The 22,377-nt window shown below is 42.3% G+C and overlaps 2 protein-coding genes across 3 annotated transcripts in view; both read right to left on the bottom strand.

Moving 5' to 3' along the window:
* Nucleotides 1–1,868: 1,868 nt before the first annotated feature.
* LOC110070728 (sulfotransferase 2A1-like) lies at nt 1,869–13,294 on the bottom strand. Its single transcript, XM_078380254.1, has 5 exons — nt 10,251–13,294; nt 9,703–9,829; nt 5,327–5,421; nt 4,464–4,638; nt 1,869–3,076 (listed from the first exon to the last, which is right to left on the bottom strand). The coding sequence occupies exons 1-5, from the start codon at nt 10,446–10,448 to the stop codon at nt 2,967–2,969; spliced, it is 705 nt and encodes a 234-aa protein (XP_078236380.1). The 5' UTR covers nt 10,449–13,294; the 3' UTR covers nt 1,869–2,966.
* Nucleotides 13,295–18,099: 4,805 nt separating this feature from the next.
* Nucleotides 18,100–22,377, bottom strand: part of LOC110070729 (sulfotransferase 2B1-like) — a 28,252-nt gene continuing 23,974 nt past the window's right edge. For both annotated transcript variants that reach the window (XM_072980378.2, XM_020778448.3), the window contains exons 6-7: nt 21,478–21,658; nt 18,100–20,744 (exon numbers count right to left, since the gene is read on the bottom strand). In XM_072980378.2, coding sequence (XP_072836479.2) covers nt 20,635–20,744; nt 21,478–21,658 — 291 coding nt within the window. In that variant the 3' untranslated portion in view covers nt 18,100–20,634. The remainder of the gene's footprint in view (nt 20,745–21,477; nt 21,659–22,377) is intronic.

Raw genomic sequence — 22,377 nt, forward strand, 5'->3', positions numbered from 1 at the left:
ACCCCAATTTATAATACAGGTTCCTGTGTCTTTGTGCTTTTTTCCTCCCACAGACAGAAAGAAGCTCTGTGTTTTGGAAGCAGGCGATGTCTTGGTTCATGAGGGGTGGCAGTCACAAAATAATTAGCAAACCCTGTGTTTGACATTTTGGATAGAAAATTCAAACCAGGCTGCAAAAGATGGTGCTTGAGGCTGCACCCATCCGCCAGATGATGCCTGAAACCTGAGTCTGAACTCACCTCACAAAAACAGACCTGGCACAGACATCTGATCTATATATATAGAATGGATTTACAACCAAGGAAGGCAGCAGAGATAGGTGGTTTATGACTGTGCAGTGTCTGAGGTTGTGTTGGGGGGGGGGTGTTAGCGATCTGGCGACTTATGGTTCACGTGCCCACTGGCAGGTCTCTGTATGTCAGCTGTGGTACGCGTGCTATAGGTTCACCATCACTGGTCTAGTATCTTCTTGGGGAATGAGTGCTTCTTGTTGGTATCTGCCTGTCTTCATTTACAGTTCCACACAATCAAATGGATCCTACTTTAGCTAAAACATGTTTTCCTTTTTTAGAACGGTCACCGGAAATCCTGAAACAAGGCGTGCATCCTGTGGGGTTAATGGAGGCCAAAGGGTCCCCCAGTTTTCTCTGCCACCTTTTAGGCTTTGTGAAACCGCTTGTAAAGAGCAACTCAAAGTCCACAAGATGAGAACCAGTTTCGCAGACATTCTGTGTAAACTCTATGTATGAAGTCTCAGTTCACGGGGGCAGATGGCTGTCCTCTCACCCTTCCTTTCCCTGCTTTTCTCTTTTTAAAAGCAAATACAGTACAAGAGTATAATGATACCTTTTATTAGATCACTAAAAATCCAATACATTCTAAGTTTTCATGGAGAAAATGCTACTTTATCATGCTGGACACCACAACTTGACTGAGAGTATAACAAAAATTGTTGGCAAGAGTCACCAAATATATATATAGAGAGAGCATCCTTCAGCAAATTGGCACTCATAAAGAAGCATCCGAGAGCCATGATGACCCATGAAGGACTAAATCCTCCGTGCCTACTGAATGTAGAGAGCAGTGTTCAAAAGATGATATAGCCTGAGGGGTTCCTTAAAGATTTTTCAGATGCCAAGTGTAGAAAGACATTTTGGAGATATTCTAGTGTGGTGTATATAGCTGTAAGTTGGCAAAACGTACTGCTCTTAGCTTAGATAAACTTAAAACTTTTGCAGTTTCAGAGTTTAGTTTGGTTGTGTAAATAGCTGAGTTGCCCATTTTATCCATGAAAACTGGAGAGTACATAGCAGCAGAGCTGTTCTTTGTCATTTCTCTTACCTAAAATTTTATCTGTATTTTTGCTGGCATGTATTTAAAGGTATACATGTATTTACTTTAGATATATGATTCATTTAGCTTTTCTGTATGTATGTATAAGTTCCAGTGACATGCAATATATGGACATTGGTGTGTAAATTTGGCTATTTGCCATTTATCTTAATCCCTGTATATGAGGAACCCCAGATCCTAAAGCCCACCCCCCAGGTCTAAATCCAGCTCTGCCCATCACACTGGCTATCTGTACATGAATGAGCTGGCAGGCATGATTTACACTTCCATTGACATTCATGTTGTTGTTGTTATTTCTGAGGGCTCCAGAATCTGTTGAGAAGAATGCTCTTTGGAAAGCTGCAGCACAAAGAACAGCTGTCGGTGCTTCCTCCAAGGATAACTAGGTTACACAAAATTGAGAACATCCCACTGAACACCAGGTGGCTTTCTGCTTCTGCAAGGGATAAAAGCAGTGGTTGCCAATCTTGGGTTCCCTGAGGTTCTTGGACTACAACTCCCAGAAATCCAGAAGGCTTCTCCTCTCTAGTGGAGAAGCCTTCTGGGAATTAATCCAAGAATATCTGGAGAACGTCATGTGGAGCAATGAATTAGAGGATTCACGCTTCAGCAAATAGCAGAAACGGAGGAACCACAGGGACAGCAGTTAGTTCAGAAGCCACAGAATACTGACTGTGCAGTTTGGAAGAAGTGGCAGCATCCCCTGTGAGAAAAGCTATCAGGAGAAATGAGAAGACTGCGCCAGACAGTGATAAGCAAGAAATTTTGATGTCCAAGGGAAACAACACCATATCCCGATCATTCAGCTGGGACATGGGTGTGAATTCCCACACAGAAAAAGGAAGAGCATAATGTGCTACAGTCTCACCCCTCTCTCATATACTGATCTAATCATAAGTGCAAGTCAATGCTAACTTATGTCAACTCTTTTTCAGAGTTTCCTAGATATACAGTAGTCGTGAATGGTTGACCATTCCAGGGGCTGCTCTGGAACCATGCAGCCTGCCCTAGGCTACATAGGCTGGCTCTTCTCCCTGGAGGCACAGATGTTATTATTTCCATACAATATTCATGCCTCAAACGCTGCCTAGCAATTACTTCCACCTGCAATATTTTCAGGGAGTAGATGACAATCTGTATTGAAAGCACACACTGCAGGATCTCTGAATCAACCACTATACAGTGAGGAGGAGTAAAAGGAGGGATTTTTTTGCAGAAAGTTTATTTTTTGTTTTTTTGTTTTTGCAGTTTGGAAAAGAACTTTTTTTTTCAGTCCCTGGAATTACCCACAATGATGGTGGGAATTGCTGTAGTATGGAAGAATTAACTTTGGAATTCCTTTAGAATTCAGTATATAAAGCACACCTGCAGATATGGGCATCTTTTATTGTCGGTCACCTTGCAGCAGTTCAACTATGACATTTTTCCTTCCATTTCTGCACACCCGACAAGAAAAGAACAGAACTCCCCCCCCCCCCGGCCTCCTCATACGAAGTGTAGGAGACGTAGAGTGTGAACACTTGGTAAACTTGAAGATGGGCACATTCCACACAAAATTCGCACATGAAAGATCCTGCCTAGAAATAACAGCAGAGGGAATTATCTGGCATTGTTCAATCCCACGGGAAAGTCACACCCACACTCTGCATTTTCTCCTGATAAACGTGGTCAAAGTGTTCGCTCTGTGCCACGGTGAGGTGGTTCTTCCAGTCTCCGCAGATCCCTGAAACACCACAAGAGGGAGAAGTAACCATAAGCAAGTGGAGTCAGTGTACCAAAACTAATGATCAGCGCCAGCATAGAAATGGCTGCAAGAAGCTCTTTGTAGCATTTCATCCCAATTTGTATGTGTGTCACTTTCCCTCTCCCTACCCCCTGGATGTGCCCCCCATTCAAAAGCCTCAATATGCCTCCCAGCTCATCCTCCGTCACCGGCTGCCAGGTCTGGACAGAAGCACAGGTTTCCCTTCCCTACCTCCTCTGACAGCTGATGACTCCCCAGCTGGACAGGGAAGATCCCCCTCCCGCCTCCTCCTCTCAATGGCCAACTGTGGGAGCTGGCATGGAAGGGAAGCCTAGGCTACTGCCCAAACTGGGCAGCTGGCAATGGAGGGCACCCCAGGCAGCACGCCAAGGCTCATACATGGGGCAGGCTGCTGGGGGAGATGGGGAAGTAAACATGCAGCACTTGTGGTACCATGCCTATGAATTGGGATGGAGGGCTATCTAGAGCTCCGTGCCCATCTCTACCTCTAATGATCAACACCAGCTTAGAGGGGCCCACCTAACATGCCCTGCACTCTCCAGATACACTGCAGAGCAGCATGTTTTGTTACATGTCCTCAAGTCAAAACAGATTTCTAACAACCTTAAAAGAGCTTTCAAGGCAACTGAGATGTTCCAAAAATGATCCATCTCCCCACCCCGTTCCACCAGCCCAATAAGTTTCCAAGGGAAAAAAAAGTCCCCAAGCGAGGATTCAAACTAAGGTCTCTTCAGTCCTAGTCAACCACTCTTTCCTCTACACCAGTGGATGCCCACATGCTCTTGGACTGCAGCTCCCAGGGATCCTGGCCAACACAGCTAGTAGGTGAAGTCTTCTGGGAATTTTAGTCCAACCACATTTAAGGATCCATGTGTGGGAACCACTGCTCTGCACTTCACTGGGAAGCTTGAAAGTAGATACCATACCCTTTTCTCACGGTTATTTTATCTTACTCAGATCTCTGTCAAAGAAGGAGTGATGTATTGTTTTTATTGGCCACAACAATTAGGCCTTCTGAGCTAATCATCTCAATGGGCATTTCAGCTTCACTGAATGCGACAGAAGAAGCACCAGCACTGGCGAAGGCCAGACGTGAAGCAAAATGGTGAGCAAGAAACTTCAGATGTAGCTCCGTGTTATCAAATGGCATGCTCTACACCTGTTGAAGTACGCTTCTGTCCTGGGGCATGGTCGTGGATACCATGGACAGATCAGTGTCCAAGCATGATTCAATTGGTAAGCTATTCACAGGCTTCATATGAGATTGGGATACCACCCATCTAATTCATTCAGTGTTTAGAAGTCAAAATGCACACATCCCATTTCTCTTCAGCTCTCTTTTTACCTTTCCTCATGAATTTTCCTTTCTCATGATCCATATTTATTACTAGGGAAAAGTTGGACATCTTGTTGTCCTTCATAATTTGGAAGGAGGCATTTTTCACCACCGCATCCAACTGGTGACTGGCCAGTTCCTTACCAAGGAAGTGGCAGATCTTCTCCACACTGCCTCGCAGGTCCTGCAGCAGAGAAAGTCAAGGGGCAGAGAAGATCAGCTCCTTCATAAGAATCACTTGATTCCATTTTGCATGCTGCATTAAGCTAGACAGCTTTTTTGATCTTTAGAGTACAGCTAAAATACACAGTTATACCTGTTCGATAACAGTTTAAATACCTTAGTTGGATCCCAGGATCTGCAGTTGAGTGAGGTTTTTAGAATTATTTGCTGTAGTTCAAAAAAGTGCATGACAGATCTCTAGTAGGGAATACTATGTGTCTGGACACTGTCGACAGTTTGAAGTTCAGAGAAACCCAATATTCCCTTATCTGCCATTCAGCCAAGCCAAATGGACAACAGAACCCTTGGAAACCCTCTGCCTGGCAAAGTACGGTGTGCCATCATGTCTCAGCCAACCCAACTCCTGGCAATGAGCTGAAGAGGACTAAGCCCTTGAATCAGGTTCAGAAACTCAGACCGGAGCACAGACCGAGTCTAGAGTGACCGAAGGATGAGTTGGTTTGCATTTGACTAGAGGTTCTTTGCCCTTTTGACCTTTTTGTTTTTTTACATCTTGACTTGGAAGAGAAGAAAGGACCTTGAAAGCACCAAAGAATGTTTGGTCTAACCTCTAAAGTATTTGATTTTTGGAAATCTCATAAGGTTAAATAATAGGAGATGTATGAACACAGGAAAATGGTTAAACAGACCTGCTGCAGCTCTTCATAGGTGATTAAGAAGAAGTTGGGTCTCTCCTTCAGCTTCATCCAACCTTTCACATGGTCGAACCAGGAACCATAAACCACTGGAAAAGCCAAGCCAAGACAAAGGTGGAATATAAGGAGCTGAGCAAGGGATGTGACACTTGGCAGATGGGGAGTCTTATCCCAGAATTCCAGTTTCCCTAATTCGGAGGAAGGTGAACTTCAGGATACAGTCCTAATCTCCCTGACCAAACATATGAATTTCATCCATCAGAGGTCTGCACAGATCCATCCTTAGTGTGGCTGTCCTGCTGAAACTCCTCCTGCAGCTCAGATAGAGGATGCATGTTATTTCTAATCAGAATCTGGAGATAACAGTGGGGCATTCAGGAGCAGACGCTGGCTGATTTATTAGCTTGTTTCTTATTATGGGCTACCAGTTGCTGTCCGGGCCCAGTTCAAAGTGCTTGTTTCGACCTATAAAGCCCTAAACGGCTTGGGTCCTGGATACCTGAAGGGCTGTCTCCTTCCATATGAACCTACCCGGCAGCTAAGATCTAGCCAGGGGGCCCTCCTGAAAGAGCCGTCCCTCAAGGAGGTAAGAGGGAGGGCTTGTAGACAAAGGGCTTTTTCGGCAGCTGCCCCCAGGCTATGGAATGCCATCCCAATTGAGATTCGTCTGGCACCAATGCTGATGACATTTCAGTGCCAGGTCAAAACCTTCCTGTTTCAAAAGGCTTTTAATTGAAATAGTATCAACTATGGATCCTGATGGCAATTTTTAGAGTATGCTGTATTTTTCCATGTATAAGACTATAAAGGTAAAGGTTCCCCTTGACAATTTTTGTCCAGTCGAATTCGACTCTAGGGGGCGGTGCTCATCCCTGTTTCCAAGCCATAGAGCCAGCATTTTGTCAGAAGACAATCTTCCGTGGTCACATGGCCAGTGCAACTTAGACACGGAACTCTGTTACCTTCCCACCGAGGTGGTACCTATTTATCTACTTGCATTTGCATGCTTTCGAACTGCTAGGTTGGCAGGAGGTATAAGATTTTAGACAAAAGTACTTATACTTTTGTCTAAAATCTTTAGGCTAAAAATTGACGGTCTAAAAACTGACACAGAGTAAGCTGAGGAGAGAAAAAAAACAAGTGGAAGGGAAAGCAGGGATCAAAGCAATCCTGCAATGCTTTGATCCCTTTCCCCCTATACTTGCTAAGCCCCACTTATTTTTCTTAATTTTGGATTAGAAAAGTGGGGCTGTCTTATACATAGGGGTGTCTTATACACGGAAAAATATGGTATATTTTAATTGTATTTTAATTGTTGTAAGCCATCCAGAGACCTTTGGGTAGAGTGGGTGGCATATAAGTTAAAATTAAATAAATAAATAAATAAATAAATAAATAAATAAATAAATAAATAAATAAATTATTGAGAAGCATTTTCTCTCTGCATGCACTTGCTTGGAAGCTCCATGCCTGGGCAAATAAACTTGAAAACAAAGCTTATTTTTACATACAAACTGAAGGAAGAAATCATAAACAAGCTGGGACAGTCAATGCCTTTTGTCTCCTGAGGGAGCTCCACTTCTAATGATGTACTAACTGTATGAAATTTAACTATCCATCATGAATTCATTGGTACAATTGGCTGTACAATTGGAGGAGTTGGAGTCTACAATGGCCTTCAAGCTGGAAAATAACACCTCTTCTCCTTTTCTCTTGCTCTTTGGGTGACTATACAACAAAGGAATTGAGAGAGTTTACTTCTTCCAGCTGCTCTACTAGGCCAAATCTGTTCTCAGCAAGAGAACAGATTCTGTTCTCACATTTCCAGAATTTAACTGGTCATCAATGCAGAGTTGGTTTGAAGATTAATGGTAGGTAGTTGGTGGGGAGTTGGCATTTGACTCATTACTTATTCTTTCTTAGTTTTCTTCATTGGGTCTTCAGAAAGCAGGTCCATCATTTCGCTGCTCCTTATCACACAAGTCTTTCTGGTAGTTTAGAACAGTGGTTCTTAACCTTTGTTACTCGGATGTTTTTGAACTGCAACTCCCAGAAACCCCAGCCAGCACAGTTGGTGGTGAAGGCTTCTGGGAGTTGCAGTCCAAAACTCCTGAGTAACCCAAGGTTAAGAACCAGTGGTTTAGAACTCACTCACTCTTTCATTACATTTGTGTTATCTTGGGAACCACACAGCCTTTTCTTGTTCTATCATATAGAAAGATAACCAGATGCCAAAGGAATGTTTTCCTTTAGGATATATCCTGGGAGAAAGAGTTTCAAACAATTACCAATTTAAATTAGTCATTTATGACCCTTTGTATGTCTTCCCATATAAGCTATGTTTACAACTTTGCTTTTGGGCTCTCCTTAAACACATTGCTGTTGTGTAATGTATATATTGACTATCTCTGATCGCTAGCAGAAATAAAGCATTTTCCTGAAGCATCTTGTCATGCCTCTTGATATATATGTAAGAAGAAAAGTCTCCACACTAGAAGGTGAAAAATGTGTGAAAACGCTTCTGAAATTTTTCACGTACGGGTGAAAACAAAATTAGGTACCCCTACTGAGTTAGGTATCTGTCTGCAGAGCTCAACGTTGGGAATCTGATTTCCCATTGTGTATCTGCCAGCCAATGTAGCCTACACTGTGTAGCTACACAATGCCAGGGCACCAGCTGAAGAAGAAATTAGTAAGCTACTGCAAAGTCCTGGCTACCAGAAAATCTAGGAAAGAACCATATAAGGTGGAATTGACCCCAGGGCAGACAATAATAAAATTATTATTTTTCCAACCAGCCTGCTTCTTCTTCCCTCCTTATCAGAGCTGGCAGATGAGGGTTCCACTCATGTGCCCCTCATTCTGAACTCCCAGAATCACCACACTTACTTTGAGAGCCAGAACACATGATACAACAAACACATATTCCCTCTCCTTACAAATGCCTTCCCTCCTGGCACAGAAATCTTTAGAGCTACTCTGACTGAGAAACCAGGCTGAAAGCAATGCCATGCTCATTTCCCAGTGAGCAGTTATGAAACATGACAAGGCTAATTTGTGAACTGTGGGATTGTTAAAAGCTCAGAGTATTAAAACAGACAATATTTTCCTTCCTGAGGAAGTTCTATGGAAACTTCTGTGTTCACTGTGCTGTCTGGTTGGGCCCTGAGTACACCGGAGAGGGAAAGGGAAAGAGGGGGAAAGAAAAAAGTACAGTGGGGTCTCTACTTAAGAACGTCTCTACTTAAGAACAATCCAACTTAAGAACAGCTCCATTTGCTAAATTTTGCTTCTACTTGAGAACAGAAATCCAAGATAAGAACAGGAAAAAAAACCTTTTCTGCTCTTTTTTTAACCTTAGGTCATCTTAGGTTAAAAAAAAAATTCTCCCCCTAGTGGTAGAGTACGTATTAACCAGCTTTGCATTAGTTCCTATGAGAACTAATGCTTCAATGTACGAACGCACCTCTACATAACAAAAAAACAGCCAGAACGGATTAATTGGTTTTCAGTCCATTCCTATGGGAAATTTTGCTTCAACTTAAGAACGTTTCAACTTAAGAACACCATTCCAAAACGTATTAAGTTCTTAAGTAGAGGTTCCACTGTAGTTTCTATGGACGGAAAAGAGCAGATACGGATTAAAAGGTTTTCAATGCATTCCTATGGGAAATGCAGATTCAACATAAGAACTTTTCAACTTGAGAACCACCTTCCAATACGGATTAAGTTCTTAAGTAGAGACCCCACTGTAATGAAATAATGACTGTGAGAGAAAGGGAGAGCTACTCAGCCTTGAAAAGAAAAACAGAGGGAAATGGGGTCAAGAAGGAACATTTCTAATTTGGGGAAGAGAGTATATGCAGGGAATGAATGGGGTAGAGATAGAAATGAGTCTGATGGTGTGATCACAGGCAATATAGTTCATATTTTGAAACCCTTGTGACATGCTCCAGTCTGATTTGTTTCCTGTTGATCACATGACATGCAGCGAATAGTGATTTAGCCTAACCCTGATCTGTGCTCATGTTGGACCTTGTGGAACCAACAGTAGAGATATTATCTTGAGTGGCTAGGCTTGGGTAATTCCACTGAAGGATGGAAGATTTGCTTTAAGAGAGATATTTCCCCGCAAGGTGACCGCTACCAGTTTGATCAGATATGCAGCTTTCTTGCCATATAATTGCACCACAAGTGAAAACCAGTACAAGAAATAAAGGAGATAAATTAAGTAACAAGCTATTCTTTCCAGTTTGAAAAAGGAACTCAACTTATTGGCTATAGTTGTACATAAATATCTAATAGAGTGTAGTGCATAGAGTTTTTTTCCCCCAATCGAAGAAGACCAAGGAACTGCCTTTTTTTCATACCATTCCCATTCAAGAACTTTTCCATCAGCTCTTCCATGGTCCCAGGTTCCTCATAGAATTTACAACACTTTGCAAAGTGATAATGTGAGACCAGCACGTCCTTGGGGTTTCGCATGATGTAGATAATCTGTAGGAGAGAAAAAGTTATATTTAGATAGGGCAGCGTCCTCCACTCGTGGGTTAAACCATTGTGGGCTGTATTGACTAGGATGCAACTGCAGTGAAAACCCCACTAGCGCTGACCCACACTAGTGCTAACCTCCATTATTCAAGTGGTTCCACAAGCAATTGTGTAAGCTGGTTTGCAAGTAGCTCTGCTTGTACAACTAAACTGCACAATTACTTAGACCAAAGAGTAATAAGACGGCCTCTTCTTCTATGAGCCACAACGGACAATTGAACCCTCAGTTCGATGAGCTATATGGCCAGTACACAACACTGTATATACCCATAAATGGAATATGTCCAGCCTAGAATTCCCTAGGTTAGCGTTCACAAACCAACAAGGCCTAAAGGTGGTCTTGACTGATGGCTTAATTCTTGCTTACCTTGCACTTGGAATGCAAGAAGGACTTAGGGAAAAGCTGGAATGGCAGGTGAGTCGTCAGGAACCTGGGTGGAGGATAGTTCAAGGCAGCTTTCAGACCGGACTCAGACTCAATCCATGGTGACCGATCAAACATGAATGTACTCTGAACCCACGAGGGGTCTCCATCATGCCAGATTAAGCCCAAGATCTCCAACATCCAGTTAGTACCTGGCGGTGGGGTGAATCCAATAGTCACAAAGTTGCATCTTATCTCACAACATACCTTCAATAAAGCTGATTTCTCCTTCTCTTTGACTTCTCAGTCATATCTCTCCGCCTCTTGCAAAATCAGTTAAGTACAATCCAAAATATTGGGGAGCGGGGGCGGAACAGCTACAAATCTCACCCTATCAGAGCAGGAGTTCAAAATGCAAAAGCCGCTCAACATGGTAATGTCATAATTTGCAGGAATCTTCGCAGTATTGAGCAAAGAAGGAATTAATTCATTAAGCAGTTAATGGACTTTTAAAAAAATTAAGCAAATCAGATAATTACAAGAAGAAACTGAATATAAAATAATATGTTCTTTTTTAAAAAAAATCTACAGTAGCGTATAAAGTTAATAATTTGGTTTTTAGGAATCCAAAGACTTTTTTAATGAAATACAGAGACTGTAATATGTTACCGTTCTTGGTCCAAGGTTCCACAAGCAATTACTTACAGTTATATTTATATTTTTGAAAGTAACTCTCATTATTCAACTGTAACTAGTCATTTTTGTTACAATTTGGAACTTCAGAATGCTGTGAGTCTCTTGTCTGTGATACAAAGTTAAACAAAAAAAATGAAGCTTGATTTCCCATACTCTTAATTATAAACAAATTAATGAATGTTGGGTAGGACTAGTATAAATCTTTTTTTTTTTTTTTTGCATTGAGGGTACACAGGATCCAACCATATTGACCAATTTTACAGAAAAACTGTTTAAATGTACATGAAGGGGTAAAGATCTAAACATTTTCCTAAAGCAAAATAAAGTCCCAGGAAAACTTCAGCCAAAGTTAACAGCCACGTTTATACACGTCACCTTTGTGATATATAGTTTAGCTACCGTATTTTTCCGTGTATAAGATTATACGTTTGTCTAAAATCTTTAGACTAAAAATTGAGAGTCATCTTATACATGGAAGTAATCAGAGGAGAAAACAAAAACAAGTGGAGGGGAAAGCAGGGATCAAAGCGAACCTGCAGCGCTTTGATCCCTTTCCCCCCACCCTTGCTAAGCCCCACTTAGATTTCTTAATTTTGGATTAGAAAAGTCTTATATATGGTGGCATCTTATAAACAGAAAATACGGTGATTAAAAATGAATTAATTACAAGGAACTCATTATTTGCAGATTCCCAGTGTGATGCAGTGGATAGAGTGATGTGCTAGGCCTCTGAAGAAGAGCGTTTGAATCCCTACCTACTGGGCAGGCAGAACTGGTAAAACCACTCCTTTAAATATCTCACTTAACTTGTACGCCCTTTACCCTGAAACAAATATTCTTCTTTCCTTGTCCGCCTATGGACAATAGATGTCAGCCAAAATTAACTTCAGCCAAAATGAACAGCCATGATTGGACACATCACAATTTTGATATAAAATGTATCTAATGCAAATTTGAATTAATGATAATTAGTTGTAACTTGTTCCTTCTGAGCTGTTGATTATTAACCCATGCATTATGGTCAATTGGTAGACCACTGGTCAATTTCTGATCAGCTATTTACTACTTGTGGGGAATCAACCAGAGCATTAGACCATGCTTTCAGTTTGTCATTAAGCTGGTGCAACTATTCTTAGACACTTAACAAATATTCTTCTTTCCTCTTGTTGTCCTAGATGTCATATTGGCTGTTTTTGGCTTTAAATAAGAAAACTCTAAACTAAGATGTTGTCTTGCATTCAGCAAGTTTTCAGGCTTCTTATGCTATTAAGTCCTTATCCTTTTCATGGAATCCTGTGTGTCCAACCATCTGTTTCATATAAAGGGACCCTGGAACAACATTAATTCCAATGGTGAAACAATTCCAGTGGTGAACATTATTTCACTGCAACACTAACCTGACTTGGGATAGCTGGTGGTCACCACATCATCATCAAGGAGCTGGAATTCGTTTTCTGTATACCTTAGTGATTCCTCAGAGTAGCTGACTGTGGGGAGAAAGATCCCCTTATACGAGAAATAGGTCCTCTTTGCCTTAGGAAAGCTGTATATCCATGAGGGGGCAAAATGAGGGAGGGAGACGTTATGATGTAACATCTTTAGGGTTTTCCAAATGGGACAACATGCTGTTATTTCTTCATTACTTAAAAAACCATGCGATTGCTAAGAGAGTGGCAAAAACATGGAGTACTGTATTTTGCCTCTAAAAATATTTTAAAAGTTGGATGATAGTGGCTTGCGCTCAGTGCAGTTGGTGGAGCAGAATGGTCAGCATGGGAAACAGGTACAGAGGGCAAGCAGAACGAAGGATAAGAATATGTATTTCTGCACAGAAGCCTCCAGAGACTTACATATAAAGGAAATACATATTCATATTCCGTACAGTAGCAGAAGGTGTACACAGGTAGACTCCTGGCCCTCTACCTCAAATAAGGAGGAAGGCAGGAGGGTGGTAGCCATAGGTAACCTAGACATGAGATGGGGGTAGCATCCCACATTTTCTAATGGACCAGTCATCAGTGAATGAGGGTACACTATTATTTACCCTAAAAATATGTTTGGTCCCTGCTTCGCAAACCGATTTTCACTAGACAATGATTTTGACAGCTCCCTCTGCGCTCGCAAACAGGTGTTTTCGGGACCTAAGCTTTGCAAGACAGCAATTTAAACAGCTGATCGGCGGTTCGCAAAGCAGCTTTCCTACGGCCAATCTTCGCTAGACAACGACGATTCTTCCCCATTGGAACACATTAAAACAGGTTTCAATGCATTCCAATGGGGAAATGCTTTTCACTAGACAATGATTTCGCTAAACAGCAATTTCAGTGGAACGGATTATCATCGTCTAGCAAGGCACCACTGTAAGCCCTAGTATGATTTTTCAGGATGCTCGTCATATAAGCCCTACCCTAAAAATAAACCACTGTTAAGAGAAACCCTGCCCTCCACCCTTGTGCAGCAACCTGAAGAAGATGACATGACTGTATTTGAATAAATGTAGATAGTTGTACATGAATATAAAATAAAACATCCCCTGAAAATAAGCCCTAATGCATTGTTGGAGCAAAAATTAATATAAGTTCATTCTTGCTTACGTATGAAAAGGAGATGCTCTAATGTTTCGATAAAGAAATCGAAACATTAGAGCATCTCCTTTTTCATACGCAGTTTCTACAGCGATGACGATGCCAGGCTCCTCAGCCCAGTAATAAGAGATTTCCCAGGCAGGTCCTTGGACTGGTATACAAGATATTTCCTAGCGGACACAAATAAGCCCACTACAGAACTTGTGGCCAAGTTTCTTTTTTTTTTTTTTCCTGCACAGAGAACACGAAAGGAAATCCTCGCCTGTGCTTTATAATATCTAATGTTTTGCAGCTGAATCTACTGAATTTTAAAGTGTTTTAAATCATTCTTGAAATTTTAAATGTATTTTATTGGATCTGGGACTGCAAAATAAATCCTACTGCTACCAAGGGAGTCTGCTGAGAAGGAATTGAGGAGAAAAACCTATAGAAAGCCACATTACTGGGGCAAGAAAGAAGAAAAAGAACAAAATTCAGGGAATGGCAGCAGTGGGAGGCACAAAAGAGGGAAAACAAGACCGTCCTGGGTAACCCCGTGGATGAGACAAAACCTGGGCAAGAAAGTATGGGAACCACAGGCGGGCTGGGTTTTCCACCCTCCCCAATAAGGTCGGCGGCAGATGTACCTGATAGATCGGGTGTTCCACAGAGGTGGCATTACAGAGACCTGAGTTCTACTCTGATGCAATTAGAGGGGGGGTTATTAGGGTTCAATGAAAAAGGAAAAGGCACAACATCCCTGAAACAAAAGACAAGAGTCTGTTGCTGATGCTGCATTGAGCAAGGGGTTAAAGAATAAAGGGTTTTTGTTAGAAACGTCTGGCGTTCTTGAGTCATCCATCCAGCAAGATCCAGATAAAGGAGAAAAGGGATTCGCACCAGATCACACACTCCCACACTCTGAAGTTCTTATGAGGAACCAAACGGCTAGTTCATATATAATAATATGGGGTTTCAAGTCTCTATGGCATCCACTTGGCAGAGCTGTGGGAAAGTAACTTTTCTTCCCTTCATTTCCCTTGCCTTGTGCTTCAGCCCAAGGTATTTTCTCTATATAGAGGGCAAAAAGGTACATCTGCTCTTACTGATCAGGCAAAAACAATTCCATTGACTTTAATTTGGTTTTAATTGGTTTCTTGGACTTAGTAAATAAACTAAGAGAAAACTGGGGTCCTTTGGGCTCCATTGACCCCACAGGGTGCACACCTTGTTTCAAAAAGTTCCAGTGATGGTTCTAAAAGGAAAACATGACTTAGCTATATTTGACTAAAGAGAAGGCAGTGGGAAGTGGAAACATTCATTCCCATAGTAGATACCATTCCCTCCTCATCTGTGGTCCCCAAAGATCTCCTTCTTACCTGAGCATTGAACTTCCATGCAGAAAACTGGATGACATGCTAGCTTCTCAGTTTGAAGGTGACAATGTTTTTTCTCTCTCCTTCAAAGGTGCAGCTTTCAAGCTGCTCCGTCAACACAATCCCCCTGCAAACGAAACCTCTGCCTCACTTTCCAAGTAGTAGCTTCTGATCTTTGGCCCCTGTCTCTTCCTTCTGCCTGAAGTGATGGGCTAATCGTCAAGGACAGTAAAAGCTAGACAAACAAGGCAGCCTTGGCCCACAAGGTTACTAACTGCCATGACCTGAAACGAAAGAAGTGGCTAATAAGAAAAGAGAAAAGGAAATGCAAATTTGGGTGTTATTGGTCACTGAGTGCTCACTGGAAGGACAGATCCTGAAGCTGAGGCTCCAGTACTTTGGCCATCTCATGAGAAGAGAAGACTCCTCGGAAAAGGCCCTGATGTTGGGAAAGTGTGAGGGCAAGAGGAGAAGGGGACGACAGAGGACGAGATGGTTGGACAGTGTCATCGAAGCAACCAACATGAATTTGACCAAACTCCAGGAGGCAGTGGAAGACAGGAGGGCCTGGTGTGCTCTGGTCTATGGGTTCACGAAGAGTCGGACACAACTAAACGACTGAACAACAACAATGTTTTTTTAAAGTTCTCCATTTATTATGGAAAGAATCCAGAGAGAGGGAGATCAAACAGGCCTCTCTATAGAGATAATGGAGGAGGTCTTGCTTTTCCCATCACACAGGCTCTCTGTACGTGAGTGGTCTGAGTGGCATGCCTTCCGCTTCCATTGACATCCATGTTGATTTTATTCTTGATGGCTCAAGAATCTGTTGAGCAGAAACCTTTTTGGAAAGATGCAGCATAACAACAGCAGACCAAGAACTGTCCATGTTTGCTCCAATGACCACTAGATCACACATCCAGTGGTTCCCAACCATGGGATCCCCGATATTCTCACACTACAATTCCCAGTCTTGTGGACACAATACGGTGCAACAATACCGGGCAGTTTCCTGGCATTTAAGTCATTGATACGAAACACCAATATGCCACATTCATAAAAAGAAGGGCTCCTTTGTTGTTGTTTTGTTTTGTTTTGTTTGGGAGTTCTTTTGCAGAATTAAATATTTCTTTATATTCGCGAAGGCTTTCACGGCCGGGATCTAATGGTTGTTCTGTTTTTTTTTCGGGCTCTTTGGCCGTGTTCTGAAGGTTGTTCTTCCTGACGTTTCGCCAGTCTCTGTGGCCGGCCTCTTCAGAGGACAGCAACCTGTAATCTGGTGTAGTTGGCTTGGGAGTGCAGTATTTATGGCTGTGAGATAGGCTTTTGTCTTCTTCCTGTAGATGGGTGATTAGTGTGTATTGTTGTGGGTGCATTGGTCTCTTCTCCTTAGCACAACAATGCACCCACAACAATACACACTAATCACCCATCTACAGAAAAAGACAAAAGCCTATCTCACAGCCATAAATACTGCACTCCCAAGCCAACTACATCAGAGCACAGGTTGCTGCCCTCTGAAGATGCCGGCCACAGAGACTGGCGAAACGTCAGGAAGAACAACCTTCAGAACACGGCCAAAGAGCCCGAAAAACCCAGAACAACCATTAAATATTTCTTTACTTAACGAGAGGAATAAATGTGTTGGTATAGTAATCTTCCCTTAATTCCTCTCTTCTTCTTTCACTGCCACTAACCTTTAGCTGTTCCCTATGTGTTTGTATTTGCCCCTTCACTCAAGGAACTGCTAAAGCTCTCCACATATTGAGTCCTCAGATATTGAACTCAGCACCAATTAACCAGAACAGAACTATTTATTTATTTATTTATTTGATTTATATCCCGCCCATCTGGTCTAAAAGACCACTCTAATATGGTTTAGTCAGCCCAGCTCTTCGTTGTCTTTAGAACATAATGACAGGGGTAGGGAAGGGAAAACTCCAAGGAATCACAGAGACTCAAGTTTATTTGGGGAAAAAATGGCCACAACCTTATTGGTTAGAACTGCGAAATAGCCCTGGCCACAGTGGGCGGTTCACATGTCGGTCAACCCACCTGCCAGCTGATGATAATCCAGGTAACCAAACTAGAATTAACCACATAAGAAAGTGCCATTGTTTGGACACCACTGTCAGCTGAGTGGGGTGGAATTCTGCAACATCCCCCAAGCCAGGTGCATAAGCGTGCATTTGGATTCCACCCAACACTCCGATAAAGGAAACTTAACTTGAGGAGGACCCACCCACCCAGGGGCCCTCCTCATACCTTGCGGATCCATCCTCATGCCCCAAACCAACTATGAGCCAATGCATCCCCTTGTGGGCCCCCTGAGTCACCTGAGGGAGCAGAATTCTGCAACAGCCCCAAAACTGGGTGTGTATCTGGACTCGACCTCCCACCTCTTTAGAGGGGCTCCACGTAAGGAGGGCACATTCAGAACCCTCTTCAGAAGCAGAAGATCAAAGTGATTTAGTTGAGTCCTTGGAGGACAATGATAGTGATGGGTAAGTGGGGGAATCATAGAATTGTGAAGTTGGAAGGAGCCTATATGGCCCTTAAGTCCAACTCTCTGCTCAAGGCAAAAATACAAATCAAAGGATATCCACCAGGTGGCTGTCTAAATCTCTCTTGAACATCTCCAGTGATGGAGCACTCACCACCTCTTGAGGTAATTGGTTCCACTGTTGTACTGCTCTAACAGGTAGAATTTTTCCCCCCTGATATTCAACTGAAATCTGACTTCCTGTAACTTGAGCACATTGTATCATGTCCTACACTCTGGGGTGATGGAGAACAGATCCTGCCCCTCCTCTATATGACAGCCTTTCAAATATTTGAAGAGTGCTATCATATCACTCCTCTGTTTCTTTTCTCAAGGCTAAACATGCCCAATTCTTTCAGTTCTTCCTCACAGGGCTTGGATTCCAGTCCCCTGATCATCCTTGTTGCTCTCCTCTGAACTTTTTCCAATTTGTCAGCATCCTTCTTGAAATGTGGTGTCCAGAACTAGAGACAAGACTCAAGGTGAGGCTGAACTAGTGCTGAATAAAAGGGAACTAACACCTTGCAGGATTTGGAAACTATACTTCTTCTAATGCAATCTAAAATAGCATTTGCCTTTTTGGAGCCACATCAGCTTGTGATCTGCGACAATTTCAAGATCCTTCTCAGTTGTAGTATTGCTGAGCCAAGTATCCCCCTTCTTGTAACTTTGCATTTGGTTTCTTTTTTCAAGGTGCAATACTTTGCACTTATCCCTGTTCAAATTTATTATGTTGTTTTCAGCCCAGCACTCCAGCCTATCAATATCATTTCTGTCTTCAAGGGTATTAGTTATTCCACCCAATTTTGTGTCATCGCAAATCTGATAAGCATTCCCTGAACTCCCTCATCCACATAATTAATAAAAATGTTGAAGAGCATTGGACGCAGGACTGAGCTGTGCTCTGGGGTGTCCCACTTGTTACCAGTTGGAGAAGGAGCCATTAATCATCACCCCCTGAGTATGATTCTGTAGCCAATTGTGTGTCCACATGACACTAGATCTATCCTGCACACACCTAGTTAGCTTGCTAATCAGGATATCATGGAGCACTTTGTCAAAAGCTTGACGTCAAGATATACTACATCTACAGCATTCCCTCTGTCTATGTTACCAGATCAGATTAGTCTGGCAGAATTTGTTCTTGACAATCCTGTGTTGGCCTCTAGTTATTACTGCATTGTTTGTTTGTTTGTTTGTTTGTTTGTTTGTTTGATTGTTTGTTTATATGCTGCACATCTAGACATAGTCTACTCTGGGCAGCTCACACCATACAAGATAAAAACAATTCAAAATATATATTAACAGTTTTTCAACAATATACAAGACAACAATACTTCAAGTTGGGATGAAAAGAGAAGTTAAGTAGTGCCTGGAGGGAAGGCCTGTCTGAATAACCAGGTCTTAAGTTGGTTTCTGAAAATACCCAACGAAGGGGCCAAGCGAATCTCGGAGGGGAGTTTGTTCCAGAGCCTGGGAGCCACTGCTGAGAAGGCCCAGTGTCTTGTTTTTTTCTTTCCGGGCCTCCCTCAGCATTAAGCTCCTCAATCACCCCTCCTGGTTAGATCAGGTGGTATGGGTAAATCCAGGCGAGAGGAGGCGCTCTGCCAAGTATTGAGGTCCTAAACTGTTTAGGATCTTGTATGTAATCATTAAAACTTTGAAATCAACTTTTCTAGGTGCTTTGATAGTGACCTTTTTATAATTTGTTCCACAACCTTTCCTGGGATTGATGTTAGGCCAATTGGCTTATAGTTCCCAGGTTCCTGTAGCCAATGCCTTCAGTACTCTCAGATGCAGTTCATCCAGCCCTGGAGATCTGAACTCATTCAAGGTGGTAAGGTGTTCCTTGACTATCTGTTTATCCATCTCCAGGTGCAATCCTGTCCCCTCCACTTGCACTTCACATTTGTCTGGAGGTTTGTGGTCTGTCCAATGGGAAAAGAGTGAGCTGAAAGAGGAATTGAGCACCTCTGCTCAGGTACCCTCAGCTTAACACGTTAAACATCTTCAAGTTCATTGTTAATGTCAATGGATTAAAACTTCAAGGTTCATTTTTTTCCTCTTTTTGTTTGGTTCTGTTTCATTTTGTTTCATTTCATTTTTCAAGGCAAGGTCATTACATGAAGTGGAATCCTTTTTCTTTCTCTCCCCTGTACTCGGACAGAAACACACCAGTAACTTCTGGCGCTGTGCAAATCTATGGCTTTAGACCTTCCAACTAAAGAATTCTAGGAGTTGTAGTCCAAAAGCAAATCTGTGCCGTGCCTGTAGTGTCATTATTATTCAAAGTGGAAGAACATGGGCAGAAATCATAGGTCTGCCAATGATATCAGTATCCGATAGTATCATTTATCACTAGATGAATCATTAGTGCCCTGTATAATACAATTATTGCTTCAGGGTGCATGTCTCTGTGTGCAGAAGAAATAGTACTGTACTGCCCAAATACACAGTTTTAGAGCACAAAAACTAATAGCATTGGTTTCAAAATCTCCTGGGTTAGTCCATTGTTTCGGTGCAAAATATTTTAAAGGAAAGAAATCAGCACCAAAAAGGAGGTGTAAATTAGGAGCAAACTCGTTATTAAAGCTGCTTAAGTGCCCCTATAGGATGATTCTTCAGACACAAGGGCCTCCACAAATCATCTTCCAAAAAACTCAATTCATTTCAAATGATATCTGCCATGTATCAGTTGACCCTTAGTCTACATAAATAAGGTACTGGGGTGCACCCAACAAATTTAGTTTGCAGGACCTCAAATCCAACATGCTCTACAAGAGAGGTTTCCACATCATCACATTCAGAACCTGAGCTTAGGGTCCTACAGAATCCTGGTGGATTGCAAAGACTAAAGGAATCCAAAATCCTAAAGACTGTCCAAAGCTCCGGTAGTAATTTATAAGGCACACATGCAGATATAGGTGTCTTTTATTATCTGCCACCTTGTGGTAGTTGCACCATGACATTGTTCCTTTGATTTCTACACAGCTGAAGAGAAAAGATGTGCTCGGCAAGTTTGCTTATATTTAAAAGAAAGATTCCAAACTGTAAAAGATGCAGCATGTGAAGACCATGTGATTTTTTTTTTAAAAAAATCATATACTGTAGATCTGTAGCCCTGAAGAAAGACGTACGCTTCACACAAAACTCACACACACAAAAGACGCTGCCTAGAAATAGCAGCACAGGATGCAATCGGGCCTTCTTCAATCCCATGGAAAGGCCACACCCACACCCTGCATCTTCTCCCAATACACACGGTCGAAGTGTTCGCCCTGTGCCACGGTGAGGTGGTTCTTCCAGTCTCCACAGACCCCTGAAACACCACAAGGAAGAGGAGTATCCATAACAAAGTAGAGCTATGCTTTTACTGAAAATAATATACCTCTAATGGTCAGCACCAATATAGAGCTGACTGCCACTCTGCAGATTCACTGGAGACACACACACAATAGGGGTTTTGAAACAAAAGAGAAATTTAAGGAGTAGTTTTACCAATTCCACACCCCCAGTGGCTGCCCAAAGCCAAGTAGGCATTTGAACCGATGTCTCCTGAGTCTTAGTCCCACACTCTATCCAATACACTGGGTAACTCGAGAGTAGCATGGCAACCTTTTCTCCTGGCTATTGTGTCTTCCTGAGGTGTCAAAGAAGTGGTCTTCTATCTGAAGGGGCTCCATGTTATTTTTGTTGCCCTTTGCAAATTTGCCTGCTCAGCTGACCATCTCAATGGTCCTTTCAACTTCACGGAATGCATCAGAGGCAGCATCACCGCAAAGGCCAGGAGTCAAGCAAAGCGGTTAGCAGGAAATTTTAACCTTTACCTTTACTGTGTGTATTGTTTAGAATCTTCCATGCTGTACATGCAAAGCTATGCTGCTGCCCTGAGGCACAGTGGTGGAAACCAGCCACAGATTAGTGTCCAAGCATGAGTCACGTGGCAATTTAGTCAACGACTTGATATGGGATTGGAGCAGAGAAATTCTCATTCATCCGTTGTTTAGGAATCATAATGCATGCATGCCATTTTAATTCAGCTCTGCTTTTACCTTTCCTCATGAATTTTCCTTTCTCGTGATCCATATAATCCTCTGGTACATGGGAGAAGTTGGACATCTTGTTGTCCTTCATGATTTCAAAGGAGGCATTTTTCACCACCGCATCCAACTGGCGACTGTCCAGTTCCTTACCAAGGAAGCGGCAGATTTTCTTCACACTGCCTCGCAGGTCCTGAAACAGAGAAAATCCGTACGCAGATTCTAATAGTGTCCTTCCACAGAGATATCAGCCCCTTCATGAGAATCAGTTGTTTCCACCTTTCAAGCTGCATTAAGTTAAACTGCTGCATTCATCTTTAGAGCACAGCTCCAGTACGGATGTACAGCAGTTTGAAACTGGTTGAACAGCCATAGGTTGATCCTTGGATCTGCAGTTTGGTGATGTATTTAAAATTATTTGCTGTAGCTCAATAAAGTACATGGAAGACGTCTAACAGAATTCTAAGTCACCAAACTCCAGGTCTCAGAATTCCATGAAGAATTAACATGACATCAGTCTGCTCTCAGTCTGTAGTTCAAAGAAATCCAGTATTCCCTTATCTGCTATTCAACCATGCCAAAATGACAATGGGAACCAGCCGACTGGCAAAGTGCTGTATTGTGTCCCATCATGTATCAGTCTGCCCAACTCCTGGCAAAGTTGAAAAGAGGTAAAATCTTGAATTAGTTTCAGAATCTGAAAGTCCAAGGAATACTAGCATAACACAGCCCTGAGAAAATGTAACCTGCTCATAAAAAGAGATTCTTTGACCCTTCAATTTGCTTTTAAAAAAAAATCCTCACTTGGAGCTGAAGAAGAAGCTCAGTAATCATTTGGGAATGTTGGGTCTACTTTCTAAAGTATGACAGAATGCCAAAAGGCAGAAACTTCAGCAGGTCAAATAATGGTAG

The sequence above is a fragment of the Pogona vitticeps genome, chromosome 9, assembly GCF_051106095.1.
Source record: "Pogona vitticeps strain Pit_001003342236 chromosome 9, PviZW2.1, whole genome shotgun sequence".
Lineage (NCBI taxonomy): Eukaryota > Metazoa > Chordata > Lepidosauria > Squamata > Agamidae > Pogona > Pogona vitticeps.

Excerpts from the sequence above, each read along its gene's own strand:
- LOC110070728 (XM_078380254.1), bottom strand. The coding sequence starts at position 10,448 with ATGTTGGAGATCTTGGGCTTAATCTGGCATGATGGAGACCCCTCGTGG. Across the intron at positions 9,830-10,250 it reads TCTTGCATTCCAAGTGCAAG|ATTATCTACATCATGCGAAA; the intron begins GTAAGCAAGAAT and ends TCTCTCCTACAG. Across the intron at positions 3,077-4,463 it reads AGGAAAATTCATGAGGAAAG|GGATCTGCGGAGACTGGAAG; the intron begins GTAAAAAGAGAG and ends GTGGTGTTTCAG.